The sequence below is a fragment of the Malus sylvestris genome, chromosome 17 (assembly GCF_916048215.2).
Source record: "Malus sylvestris chromosome 17, drMalSylv7.2, whole genome shotgun sequence".
NCBI classification, from domain to species: Eukaryota; Viridiplantae; Streptophyta; class Magnoliopsida; order Rosales; family Rosaceae; genus Malus; species Malus sylvestris.
The window spans coordinates 6618474-6631635 of record NC_062276.1 but is presented as its reverse complement, the minus strand read 5'-3'; the positions used below and the strand labels follow the sequence as shown (position 1 = coordinate 6631635).

General features: G+C 37.2%; 1 protein-coding gene across 1 annotated transcript; it reads left to right on the top strand.

The window, feature by feature from the left end:
• Window positions 1-7326: 7326 nt before the first annotated feature.
• LOC126610080 (uncharacterized) lies at window positions 7327-11169 on the top strand. Its single transcript, XM_050278051.1, has 6 exons — window positions 7327-8437; window positions 8668-8888; window positions 9311-9533; window positions 9943-10028; window positions 10323-10414; window positions 10550-11169. Exons 1-6 carry the CDS (start codon window positions 8348-8350, stop codon window positions 10807-10809), a joined length of 972 nt encoding a protein of 323 aa, XP_050134008.1. The 5' UTR covers window positions 7327-8347; the 3' UTR covers window positions 10810-11169.
• The last annotated feature ends 1993 nt before the right edge of the window (window positions 11170-13162 follow it).

The following is a 13162-nucleotide window of genomic DNA, read 5'->3' as shown; positions in this document are numbered from 1 at the left end:
TGGCAAGAACGTCCAACCTTTACTCACATTCGAGAAAAGACTCCCAACATAATTACTTTCTAAAAAACCGGAGTAGCACCGCTTTCCGAATCTCGAGAGTCAGATCCTCGACGGGATTGCTTGTTCGAAAACCGAAGAGGCACAACTCTCAGAACTTCGAGAGCCAAATTTCCTTAGATAAAGCTTATCTGTAATCTTCACACGTAACATCAGCTTTCCAGATACCACATACCACTTTTTCAAAGTGCTCTGACAAAATTAAAACACGTGAAGCTGGCAGCTCCCACTACATTGCTGTGACCAAGAAGGGTAAAGGAATAGCATTACTACTTGTTATTGGGAAATCCCTATATACATTGACCTCCCTCCTCAACGGACAGAAAAACCTGCAAAAATGCTCAACCCTTTCTCGCATTCGAAAAGGCACCCTCAACATAACCTCTCGAAATACTCAGCTTTATTTCCCCCTGATAATACCTCAGCAAATAAGCCACACCAAGAACAAGAGTATCCCATATCATCAGGGTCGAAAGCAAGAGTATCCCATATCATGCTTTCTCCCTGTCTTTGTCTTTGTCCTTGTCCACACCTGCAGGACAATGAGAAAGAGAGCAATCAGTCGGAACCTGAAATCAAACCTCCAATTTAGAACTGACTGCCTGGAGCCTTTGCCTGGTTGCTTACTTAGCATTGCTCTCGAGTACTCATCCTCAACTGCTGTCAAGGTCACGAATTCCACCGGCAAATACCTCATGACAGTTGATCAGATATTGGCACTTTACACTGAAGCTGCCAAGCGTGGATGAGTCACTATGAAGGAATGTTCTGAATGACCATTTAAATGCAAAGGTTGCACACCACTTCTGCCATGCAAAAGATTGAAGCAGAAGGTTCAACGGTGAGCTGAAACAGATCACTACAGCACGACACCTTTCCATACCACATTCATTATTCCGTCAACAGCAAAAGTATCCCATATCATCAAGGTCGAACGTACTCTAGATTTGATGGACTTGTTTTGACCCTCAAATTTTTGAGTCGGCCTTATACTCTGAAGGGCACCAGAAAACCCTCCAGCACAGTTCAAGAATAAGCCTGTGGAAAGTTACTTCTTCAAAAGCAAAAGTATCTCATATCATCTCTTATCCATTTGCTTCTCCTTATCCTCGCAGTTGAATGAGAGACAAGGAGAATGAGAACAATCAACCGGAAGCCGAAGTCAAACCTCTGATCCTGGGTTGCTTACTTGGAAGTTTGACTGCTTACCTTGTCTGTCACCTCTTTCGGCAGATCTCCTAGCTCGGCGACTTGGGGGACTCCTACTATAGGGTTTGTATCACACTTGACTAAGCCCGAAACTACAACTAAGCTTCAAGTGAAATTGATACATTACCTTGTGCGTCAACATCAGCTAAATACACCATTCCCGGATGGAGGAAAGGTACTTCCAGAGAAGGGCAGATGAAGATCAGACCACACTTCGGTACTTAGAAGTTTCGTGATTACTCAAGGGATTGGATCTTGCAAGTCCCCAACCGAGGAGTTTCCCTCACTCGGGAACTTAGGGGAGCACTGTTTGTACCATACTTGACCAATCCCGAAACTACCGAGCACCGGCCAACGCTATACTGTCAAGGACCCAGAAGAGTTCCCCTCCGACCAGGAGGCCAATCACTACTCGACACGTGTCAAGATTAGAAGCCAATCAGAGCGCAGCACGTGTCAACATCAAGAACCAATCATAACATGACACATGTCAATGTGACAAAGCTACAAGTTTTTCTATAAATAGGGGTCATCCCCCCACAATATTGCCTAATGCCATTTTGTGTTAAATCATTCACAAGAACTCACTAAATTGAGAGCTTGATCCTTTGTACTTGTGTAAGCCTTTCACTACTAATAAGAACTCCTCTACTCCGTGGACGTAGCCAATCTGGGTGAACCACGTACATCCTGTGTTTGCTTCTCTGTCTCTATTCATTTACGTACTTATCCTCACTAGTGACCGAAGCAACCAAGCGAAGGTCATAAAACCTGACACTTTCTGTTGTACCAAAGTCTTCGCTGATTTTGTGCATCAACAGTAATCAAAATCATTATCCTACTAAAAGATTAATATATGAATACCAAACAAGTTAGCATAAAAATAAACCAAATGACTAACTTTAATATTTTCCAACATATTTGAATGTGGGATATATATATATATCTTAAGATAAATTGAAGAAAAATACCACTAGATCAAATATTTTAGCTGGTCAAAATATAATAATTGAGTTAGGCAAATGCATGTAATTACATCAATTCCAATGATGGTTTTTATTTAATTTCCGAGAGCACTGAAAACAGTAAAACCCATTTGGTATGGAAAATTAATGCAACCTCTTACTTGAAAAAATTGAGCGAAAATGTACTCTCCTATCAACTTTTAGCAATACCAACATCGACAGTTACACATATCTACCCATTTCAAAATTGATGACACGATTGAAACAATTAAGTTGTAAGTCTTTGTCATCCAAATTTTAATTATATATTTTGTAATATATATAGTTTCAGAAATTAATTATCATCTAGGATCCCTTAATTAACTTCCCAAAACAGTGCTGAAGTAGCTTGTTCTTGTTAGCCAGTGTTTGTTATAGGCAACACTTTATTTGGTTACTTGTGTATTTCAGTTTCAAACAATTCGGCTACACTTTAAGTGCTAGCAGACATCAGATTCAAGAAGTGGGGGCAACTAGGGTTTGTTTTCTTTCCAGATTATTATCGTGATACATATATATATATATATAGGTAAGACCACGTCAAATAAATATGCAGAAAAAATAAGTTGCAGACGGGTCCCTTTTGAAGTAGGTTGCTTGCTTCTAATACTGTTTAGTGATGGAGGAGGTACCTGAAAACATGCATAAACAATTACAGTGCCATTGCCAGAAAATAAATGTGGCACTACTAGCTTGCAGTTGTAAACATAAAAACATCCCTGGCGTCATTTTCTTCTTCTGTGACAACGACAAATATTGCATGTATATATTGACATGTCACAAAAATTTTGCATAGAAATTCAGTAATTACTGTATAAGTTCGTTGACACCTAAAGTGTGACAGATCTTCATTTTTACTTCAGTCAGAACAATGGTAATAGTTCTTCAACATGTGTATTAAAATATGTGTCAAAACATGTATTTCTCGATCCTGATCCTATATATATATTTTTATTTACCTGAGAGTTCTACCCATGCAATGAGGTTTTTTGAATTGTTCATTATTCATGTTATAATGATCGTTTATATGATTTAGACTGAAGATTTTCTTGAAGATAAATTGAGTTGATTTGCAACTGACCCACGTATTGGATGGGAGTTGTGCCGTCCTAATTACCCAAGCGCTCAAAGTAGTGCTTAATGTGACATTCCCAATAAATTTTCCAAACAAATGAAAACCACATCACTCAAGTGTCTTTTAACTAGTCTGTATCACAATTTTACTCAGCATAGTTATAAATTCACTTGGTAACTCAGTAGTTAACATTTTCTTTAGCAAAATGAAAATTAAGTGTCACTATATCAAATCGCCATTGGGAACTACCCATTAGATTAATTAAGCTAGGTTTCAAGTAGTATAAATGAGAAAATAGTCTTTCTATTTTGCTTCAATATTAAAAGGAAACATGGAAAGCGTGAAAGATGTTGCCCAAATGACATATCTCACCCCAAAAAATTTGTCGTCTAAACTTAAGATTTAGGAAGTAAATTAATAAGTGTCTTAATCTTGGCCTAGGATTCTCTCCTCTTTTTTTTTTCTTTCTCTTCTCTTTCCTTTCTTTCTATTTGAACGGTCATGATTAAGTTATACCAACATCTTGTGTTGACTCCTTTAGAGCAAGTCCACCAGAGGTGGAATAGCCCAGCACCCAGTCAAAAAATTGGCTCGGCACACAACCAATTCACTCCAGCCCACAGGATTGACTGGCACCCAGCCCAAGCTGGTCTCTAGGCCAGCCCAAAATTGACAGACCTGGGGACCGGGTCATCTGATGCCATGCTGACGCCAGCGTGGTGTCAGACACTTTTTTTTTCTTTTTTCTTTTATTCGGGGTCAAGGATTCGTGTCTCGTTCCGGAGAGACATCAGGGATGGAATCGCTGAGAGAGAGAGACAAAGAGAGAGCGTTCGAACCCGGAGAGGGATTCGAATCGCTGAGAGAGATCTAGCAGCACCGAAACCCTTGGACCCGCAAAAGCGAACAAAGGGAGAGAGATCTGAGGAGAGCTCAAGCTCTCGGCTTCAATGGTAGGACCTCGCACCATGCACCGATATCGCATGCAAGGCCATGGTTGGGTTCCTTGAGCTCCAGGGATTACAAAAATAATATTTTGTGTTTGATTTGTTGAAGATTTTGAAGAGGAAGAAGAAGGCAAGCTCACGGGAGTGAGCTGGAAAAGAGAGAGGCAGAAAAAATAGATAAGAGAGAGAGAGAGAGAGAGAGAGAGAGAGGACCAGAGAGTGAAAGGAAGAAAGAAGAGAGAGAGAAAAAGAAAGGACCATAGAGTGAAAGGAAGAAAGAAGAAAAAATAAATTAAATGATAAAATATTAATTGTTATGAATAAAATAATATAATATTAGATTGACTGGATGCCAACATATTTTTAGGGATGAAGATGATTTGACCTATTACTGTTCACTGGGATATATTACTGTTCATTTAAGTGGATAAATGCACTGGGTGCTGGCACAAAGTCTGTAAGGGTGGACTTGCTCTTATAGAAAGAGAAAGAAAAAATAAAAAGTGCGAGCGGAGAGAGAAGGACGAAGATTTGGAGGGGACTATTGTTGTGGTGACATCAAATTATTGTTGTTGCAATGGTGGTTTGAAATCTTAAGAATTTTGGTTTAAATCAAATTGAAATGTAAGTCTTTTTTAATTAAATAGGGTTCATTGAAAATGAGTTTTTGGTTGTCAATAAAATTGTTAGTGTCTAATTATGGCATCATGATGTTGTTATTTGATCGGTGGTTCAAGATCGAAAAGAGGAGTGTGTCGTTGAATTTCGTTAGGACGTCGCTGCATTTTTTCCCCCTTTCTAATTAATGAAGGGCAATATGAACATTTCACATATATATTTGACAAAAAAAAAAAACCAATTTTTTTAAAGTGAGGTCAAATGTGCAACTATTATAAATAAAAGAAAAATCATTGCAGCTAAAACCCAAAAACACAATGCCACCGTCAAACCGGAAGGGACCACTCCATCGACTCGCTTATCAACACTATCCTGTTCCATGCCGTACTGGATATCTATCTACTTGTTCATACCGTTGAATAATTACTTGAGAAAAGAAAAAAAAAAACCAGATAAACAATGTATATACTCAAAGCTGATTGCTTCTGTATATTAAAGGGGGAAGGGGAGTTACAGACATTCTACGTCGCCGTATTTTACTTATTTTGTGGCAGTGTTATTGTTGTTACGTTCACGCGGTTACCCAAATGCCAAGATTTGCTTCTTCTCCTCGCAGCTATGAACATGACTGTGATATGAGATAATATTATTAATAAGTGAAATTAACCAGTTAATGTTTTGCAGCTACGGAACAACAGCAGTAATTAATAAGATAATTACAAAAAAAAAAATGTAGAGTCTTGCTCCTAGGCCTAAAATCTATATTTTCTTGTCAATTTCTTCACATTATAAACGAAAGTCACATGTTGTTGTTGGCACCATAACCATATTTAATATGATACGATGATTTAAAATAGAAGGCATTGGGCTAGCTTATTTTTTTTATTGTGTTAGGGACCATATGATGATACTAAAAAAAGTTAGGGTTCCACTATAAAATCAATTGGGAAGATCGAGAATAGTCCAACTCTATATAAGCCCTTGCATTGTTTGGTCTCTTACCAATGTAGGACTTTGGTCTCACATTCTCACATGCCCCCTCACGTGTGACTAATTTTCAAGTCTAACATGTAGACAACACAAATTGGTTGATGTGGTTGTTGAGCTTCACATGTATGTCAACCTACTATATGATACCATTAAGAAGTTAGAATTCCGCCATAAAATCAATTGGTAGTATAGGGAGTAGCCTAATTCCTTTTAAGTCTTTGCATGATTTGGTCCTACACTGATATGAAACTTTGTCCTCACGTTCGCAAAAATACTACCTTTTTATTTTATTTATTTAATCGGCATATGCTTTATTCAAATGCAAAATTAGTTTTTGTGTTTGTTTAGGAGAGCAAAATTTTAGTTGTTACAAATGAGGAGAGCGCAAATGAGGAAATAAAACGATTATTCATGCAATTCTAATATGTGATTGCTAAAAGAGATGGAATATTTGTACATTTTGAGTCAATAATTTTAGAAGTTGTAAATGGTTTTGGATATGAATCAAAGGTGAGATATTTTTTAAGGAAAATAAGAAAGAATGCAAGGTGAGATTAGAGAAATTAGTTCACCGAGTTGGTGAAATTTCAAATGTATCTTTGATGTTTTCCAGACGTCTTTGATCGCAATTGGAGTTTATCTAATATTTTTTCTTTCTAAAAAAAATTGGTGACACTCAATAGATATAGAAAGAGAAGAATCTGAAACATAAACCAACTCTTTTGACTAACTTTATAAATCATAGAAAAGAAAACGCAAATCCAAACTCCTAGGTAGATATTGGCCACTAATGAAGTTTCTTAGACTATGTGATTGTTAGCCGACACTATTATAAATATTAGAGAGAGTTCTAATTTCCTAAAGCTTGAAAAAATTATAAAAAAAAGCTTTAAATTTATTAAAATCTTGATTAAATACCCATAAACTTCCATTTCCATAAATTCAATTAAAATTTTGATTAAATACATATGAATTTGTAAACTCTTTAAAAATTCTTTTAAATCTTATTTAAATCCACCTCCTTTAGTAAAAAAATAAATCAATAATTCTACTCGTTAAAACTGTTTTTCAGTTAAAAACATATTAATTTTCGGTTTAAAATAAGATAAAGAGTTTCAACATTTTTTGGCAATATTAAGAACCAAATTAAGAACGATTCCTCAACCCCTCCTTTTCCTCTGCAATTTTCCTTCTGACAATTGCAGTGTTGAAAAGAGAATGAAGAATTCAAAGATGATTATTCTACTTACCAAGCAAGGCCATGGACCAAGTCTCATCCAGTTAAAGAACAAATAAATAAAAATATTCAGCTGCCTGCATCTTCCTATTGGATTTAAAAATATCATAATATCCAGGGAAATTAAAAACAGTAGCAGCAGAAAAAGAAATTCATAAATTCATATAGTTTATCTTTTTAGAGGGAGGAGGGGACCTTTGATTGAGACAGATGAGTCTCATAAATGATAATTCTGGTGCTCTGATACCTTAATTATTGTTGATATTCAAATCCATTTCTCTGCTTTTTATCTCTGCAAAATCTTGCTCTTTCTAGAACAAAAACCTCCATTGATATTTTTCTCTCCTTCTTCCTCTTTCCTCCGTTACTCTCTGTTTGTTACTTTTTCCTTTGCTTTCTCTGTTTTTCCGGGAAAGTTGAATCCTTTTCTCGCAATTCTGTTAGAAAATCGTGTCTTTGTTTGTAAAACTACAAAACCCAGAAATCTCTCGCGCAGAAAACTAGGGTTTCAGCTCTCTTTTTTTTTTTCTCAAAATTTTTCTGTCATTTTCTCGGGAAAATTCGATTGAAAGCCAGTTTTTTTTTTTTTTCTGGGTTCTCTCGTAATTTTGATTTTTGGGCTTGATGTAGCTTGAAGGTTTAACGTTGAATTTTCGTGACTTTGATCAGGGTTGAGTTTTCTTTAAGGTTGGTGAAGAAGGAAACACGATTACAAAAACCCGGAAAAAGAGGGAGAGAATTCCGTGTCCGGGGAATTTTGACCGGCATATAAACTATCCGGCGAACTGAAATCCGTTGGGAATTGATAGCATTGCCAGCGAAGAATCTATCTGTGAAGGAAAAAAAACAGAGGTGCGAAGACTCGCCCGTGAATTGCTGTGTCCAAACTCCAAAAAATAGAACTCTTTCGTAGGCCCATTTCGCATTTTTGTCTCACTTTTCAAGGGAAATCGAATCCCGACATTCAGTCTCTCCCCTCTTTCTAATTTCTATCCCTCTCTCTCCTCTCCTCTGTCTCTCTCTCTCTCTCCCTCTCTCTTTCTGTTTTTTCTCTCTTTTATAAGGCTCGTTCTGTTTTCCGGGTTGGGGTGAGAGAAACATTTTTCTCTCTCTGATTCAGGGTGAGCGAAAACCCAAATTTTCTCTCCCCCTCTCTCTCCCCCTCTCATATCTCTGTCTCTCTCTAGAATAGCAGAGGAAAGAAAAAGAAATGATATTAGACAAAGGGTCAATGCAATCAAACCTTGACTGCTTCCTCCATTCTACAACCCCGGTGATCCAACCCCAATTCCTACCCAAGGTTTGAAATTTTCTTCAGTTTCCTGTTTCTGGGTTGTTTTTGGATGAATACTTTTTCATTAATTTGCATGCTGATGTTGTTGTTTTTGAATGTTTGGTGTTGCTGATTTTGCTGCTGTCTGATTTTCTGTTTCTGGGTTGTTTTTAAATCAATGGTTTTTTATCAATTTGCATGCTGATATATATATATATTTTTTTTAATGTTTGGTGTTGCTGCTGATTGTATTGCAGTCTGAGATGAGGAACCTCAATCGGCTATGGCATCCATGGGAGAGAGAAAAGGTTGAGTATTTCACATTGAGTGATCTCTGGAATTGCTATGATGAATGGAGTGCTTATGGCGCCGGAGTTCCAATCGTCATGGACGGCGGCGAGACTCTTGTGCAGTACTATGTGCCTTACCTCTCTGCGATCCAAATTTTCACTAGCAATTCATCTGTGAACAGCTTCAGGTATAAATGTCAGATTTTACACGTAATATTTCTTGTGTTAAGGTTCAAAATTGCATTTGTAATAGCTGTGTCTGCTTGGATTTTGGAATCTGATTGTTCCGGTGACCGAATTTGTAAAATGGTGCTTTTGATTGCCTTAAAACCGATATGGAATCAACCAAGTTTTGGTTGTGATTTGTTGTACAATTGAAATGCTAAGATTCTGATATGGGTTAGTTGGACTACATTGATTTGGTGATTCTATGCCCATCTGATCAGTTTTACTTACTGCAATTTTGTGTAATTTACAGTCTAATAATGGTATCTGTCTTTGTTAAGTTGCTGTAAATGGCAGAATCACGTGTAATTTACAATCGAATAATGGTATCTGTCTTTGTTAAGTTGCTGTAAATGGCAGAATCACATTCAAATGAATTTTTCAGGGAAGAGCCTGAGTCGGGTGACTGCGAGACTAGGGATTCGTTTAGCGATTCGTGCAGCTTTGAGAGCGAAAATGATAAGTTGTGGAGATGGGATGGATGCTCTTCAGAAGATGGCGGGTACGAGCAAGACAATCTCTTGCATGTGAATGATAGATTAGGGTACCGATATTTTGAGTACTTTGAGAGATCAACTCCCTATGGAAGAGTTCCTCTCATGGATAAGGTATCCTTTTGTAGTTCATTTTCCTCTTATGCAAACCTTACTCTGTGCCTTTCTAATTTGCTTTTTTCGATTCGATTTGAGTTCATCTGATTAAACTTGGTTGTAATCTTAAATTAATGGTTTTGTTATAGTCATGAGACTACTTTCTCCGGTTTTGGTATCTGAACTTTTGACCTTGATAAGTTAACATCCACATCTCTCTTCATGAGAATATGTTCTTGTTTAGTTGTTCTTCTCTTTTTGACTCTCTGTTTAAGAAGGAAAATATATGATTCCCTTAAAGATATGAGGTTCTAACTTTTGGACGATCGGGACAACTTATGCTTATTAGTTTATCAGGCTCCATAATATTACCGCATAATAAAAGTATGTTGGTTTGATTGACACTTTGTTCGTTATGCGCTTGCAGATCAATACATTAGCGCAACGATACCCAGGGTTGATGTCATTAAGGAGTGTTGATCTCTCACCAGCTAGTTGGATGGCTGTTTCTTGGTATATCTCTCTTTCTTTCGCGCCTTAACACGTGACACCCAAATAATTACCTAAATAGAATCAGAGTAAAGCGTGCAATCTGTCTTGAGCATGTTACTAAACTTTATTGTTTTGTTGCTTATGAAAAACACAGAATGTGCAACATTTTTGGAAAATCACTCAGATGTCAGTTATTTTTGCACGTTGTGGATAATAAATACTGCTTATAAATGACCGTAATTACACAGATGCGAATGCTTCCTTATTAGGAGAAAGCAGAATTTAATTTAACTTTCTTGATGTGATTATTTTCAGGTACCCAATTTATCACATTCCGATGGGAAGGACTATAAAGGATCTGTCCACATCCTTCCTCACATACCACACCCTTTCATCTTCATTTCAAGGTATTTATTCTCCACGTCCAGTTCACTTGGTTTTGTTTCCATGCTCAGGCCCTTTTCACCATAAATATCTAAGTTCTCCAATAGCTATGTATATGCACGATATTTACTTACACGTCCGGTATGCACTCAATGTAGACATGGACCTTGAGGACGATATTGAGAACGATGAGCAACGGAAGCGAAAGAAAGGGGAAGGCATCTCTCTCCCTCCATTTGGTTTGGCCACTTACAAGATGCAAGGGAGTGTGTGGGTCTCAGGCAACTGTGGAAGGGACCAAGAGAGGCTCATGTCGCTATTGAGCGTGGCGGATTCTTGGCTAAAGCAACTTAAGGTCCAGCACCATGACTTCAACTACTTCACAACTATTAGGCGTGGCCAGTGCCACTACCTTTAAAAGAACTCCTTCACTTGAAAATGAAAGTGATTGACAGCTAAACTCCTCTCTTGGGATAATTTGGTTTTTGTTAACCTTTTGTTTTGGAGTTTAATTAGCCGATGAAGCTGATTTAGGATTGTGGTTATTTGCTAGGGTGTTTTAGTGTTGAGCTCATGTTTGAGGTCAGTAGATGAGAGTATGTGATGAATGACTTTGACTCCTTTTGTTGGGACTTTGTATGTAGTTGAGAGATGGGTGAGGTTAGAGAAAGGCTCTTTGAATCATGAGTTTATAGTGGTTTGTGTAAATTATTATATTCTCTTGACCGTTTTATGGAACTCTGGGGAGATAAGGATAAATTGCCTTCTGATTTTGCAATTTTTTATTTTAATATTTTTCTTCCGATTTTCCAAACCCTAACATATGGTCATCAATGTTGACCACAGTTGGGTGGTCAACATACTGGAAGTGGATGTTTCTTTCGACTGTATATTCCACTCTTTATAATACTTATAACATGATTAAAATGCTTATATGACAGGAGTTCACTGCTGTTAAGAATAAGCCTATTTAAGTACACCGCTGCTAAGGAATAAGCCTATTTAAGGGATTTTGTGGATAATATCATGATATAAATTATGAAACTAGAGAAGTGGATCATTGGTTGTTCATGCATCAGCCAAAACCTCACTAATGGGAAGCTCTGTGTATTTTGACTAGTTCATCTTGTCAGTTGGAAACATGGAATTCCAAAACAAAACGACCAACCAAAACACCTTATGGCCTTGGGTTTCCTTCAGTCCTGGACTTGGTGCAATGCTATATCATTCTGTGTGCTCGCGTCAAACCGAACCACCACATGCCATAAGTTATTGCTTTTTCTAGATTGGTTGCACAAAGTTATTTTATAATATTTGGGATTAGAGTCATCATAACTCTCCCAGTAATCATGCTTTAATTGTCGCGCAATGAAATGTTGGCTGTCACCGTGTAATTGAGACATGCAAAGAATTATGGTTACGATTTTCATATTTCGGTTTTCTTCTTTCGCACTTATTTTCGTTGACTGAAAATCACTTACTTAAATTGTTATCAGGATATTTGTTTTTTGTGGAGGTTTAAGATTAACATGTAAGATATTTGACTACTATTTCAAGACTTTGTTTGGGCTTCGAGTGAAGAAAAAAAAAGGGGTTTTGTCAAAAGCAATTTTCGGTACATAGGTGTGAACTATTAGGTATGCGTTTGATGAAATTTTTATATGCTAACTTCATGTACAAGTGGCTTTTAGTTTAAGTATTTACCCATACAAGAAATCTTCACATTTTCTTTTCTACCTTTTAATATATATATGGGTCTAGAAATGAGAATGGTGCGAGCTTACCTTATTATTATTCAAAGGGGAAGGTTTGATAAAGGAGCTTTTAAGCCCTTTTGCTGAATTGTTAGTCCGTAGCCCTGCCCTATAGAATGAATAAGGAGAGGCATGTTGATGACCGAACCACTCTTACACTACTCCTTACCACCGTCCCTCTTGTCACTTAAAGGGCGAAGTCGTTGAAGTGAGTCTAAAGGCCCAAGAGTGATCTTTGAACGCTACTATGCATCCTTACTAATTAATAGTATAGTATAAAGTGGTAGTTATTGCCTATTGGATTGAGACCAAAACATTCTAACTAGCCTACAGTGTACAAGGAATGTTGGCATGCCGGAGGTCTATCACTCTCTCTAAAAAGCGAGAAGAACTTACATGACACAGGTAAATCACCCCGATAACATCCTTGCGCAAACAAAATAAAGACGTGTAAAATTTTTGTCCATGGTGGTGTCCTTGTGCCGGCAATTTAAAAAATCATCTTTAGTTTTGATAAACCTAGTGCGCACATAATTTTATAACTAATCTACAGTTAAAATACATGAGTGTTAGTATTGACTCTATAGATTGGTTTTGAACATTCAAGATGGGGAAGAACTCACTCTAGAAGGATAAAAAATTATTCCAGGATTTGAGTGTTTTTGAATCCCATTAGTGCTCAATTACTTATCTCTTGCCCATGTCATTCATTACTGCGCTTGTAGAATGTTAGTGGTTTCTAAGACAATCCCATTGACAAATCTGTAAGCTCCTTTTTGAGTGCAACCGACTATGTGATCCACTTATGGCTTTGGTTGAACAGTGGGGAAAACCCAAATTTCCTATTTTATCTATAGAGAGAGAAACATCACGTCGTTTTGATCTCAAAAGTGCAACCATCAACCACATATTGTAACATGCGTATGAACTGATATAAATAACAAGGACTTTTGGAGTCCAACTATCCACAAACACCAAAATTGCACCACGCATGGGCATTTGCCATTGGGTTTTGTG

Bases quoted from the DNA above. Each gene is read 5' to 3' on its own strand.
- LOC126610080 (XM_050278051.1), top strand. From the start codon at position 8,348: ATGATATTAGACAAAGGGTCAATGCAATCAAACCTTGACTGCTTCCTC. The intron at 9,534-9,942 runs GTATCCTTTTGT...ATGCGCTTGCAG, and splicing joins GAGTTCCTCTCATGGATAAG to ATCAATACATTAGCGCAACG. The intron at 10,029-10,322 runs GTATATCTCTCT...GATTATTTTCAG, and splicing joins AGTTGGATGGCTGTTTCTTG to GTACCCAATTTATCACATTC.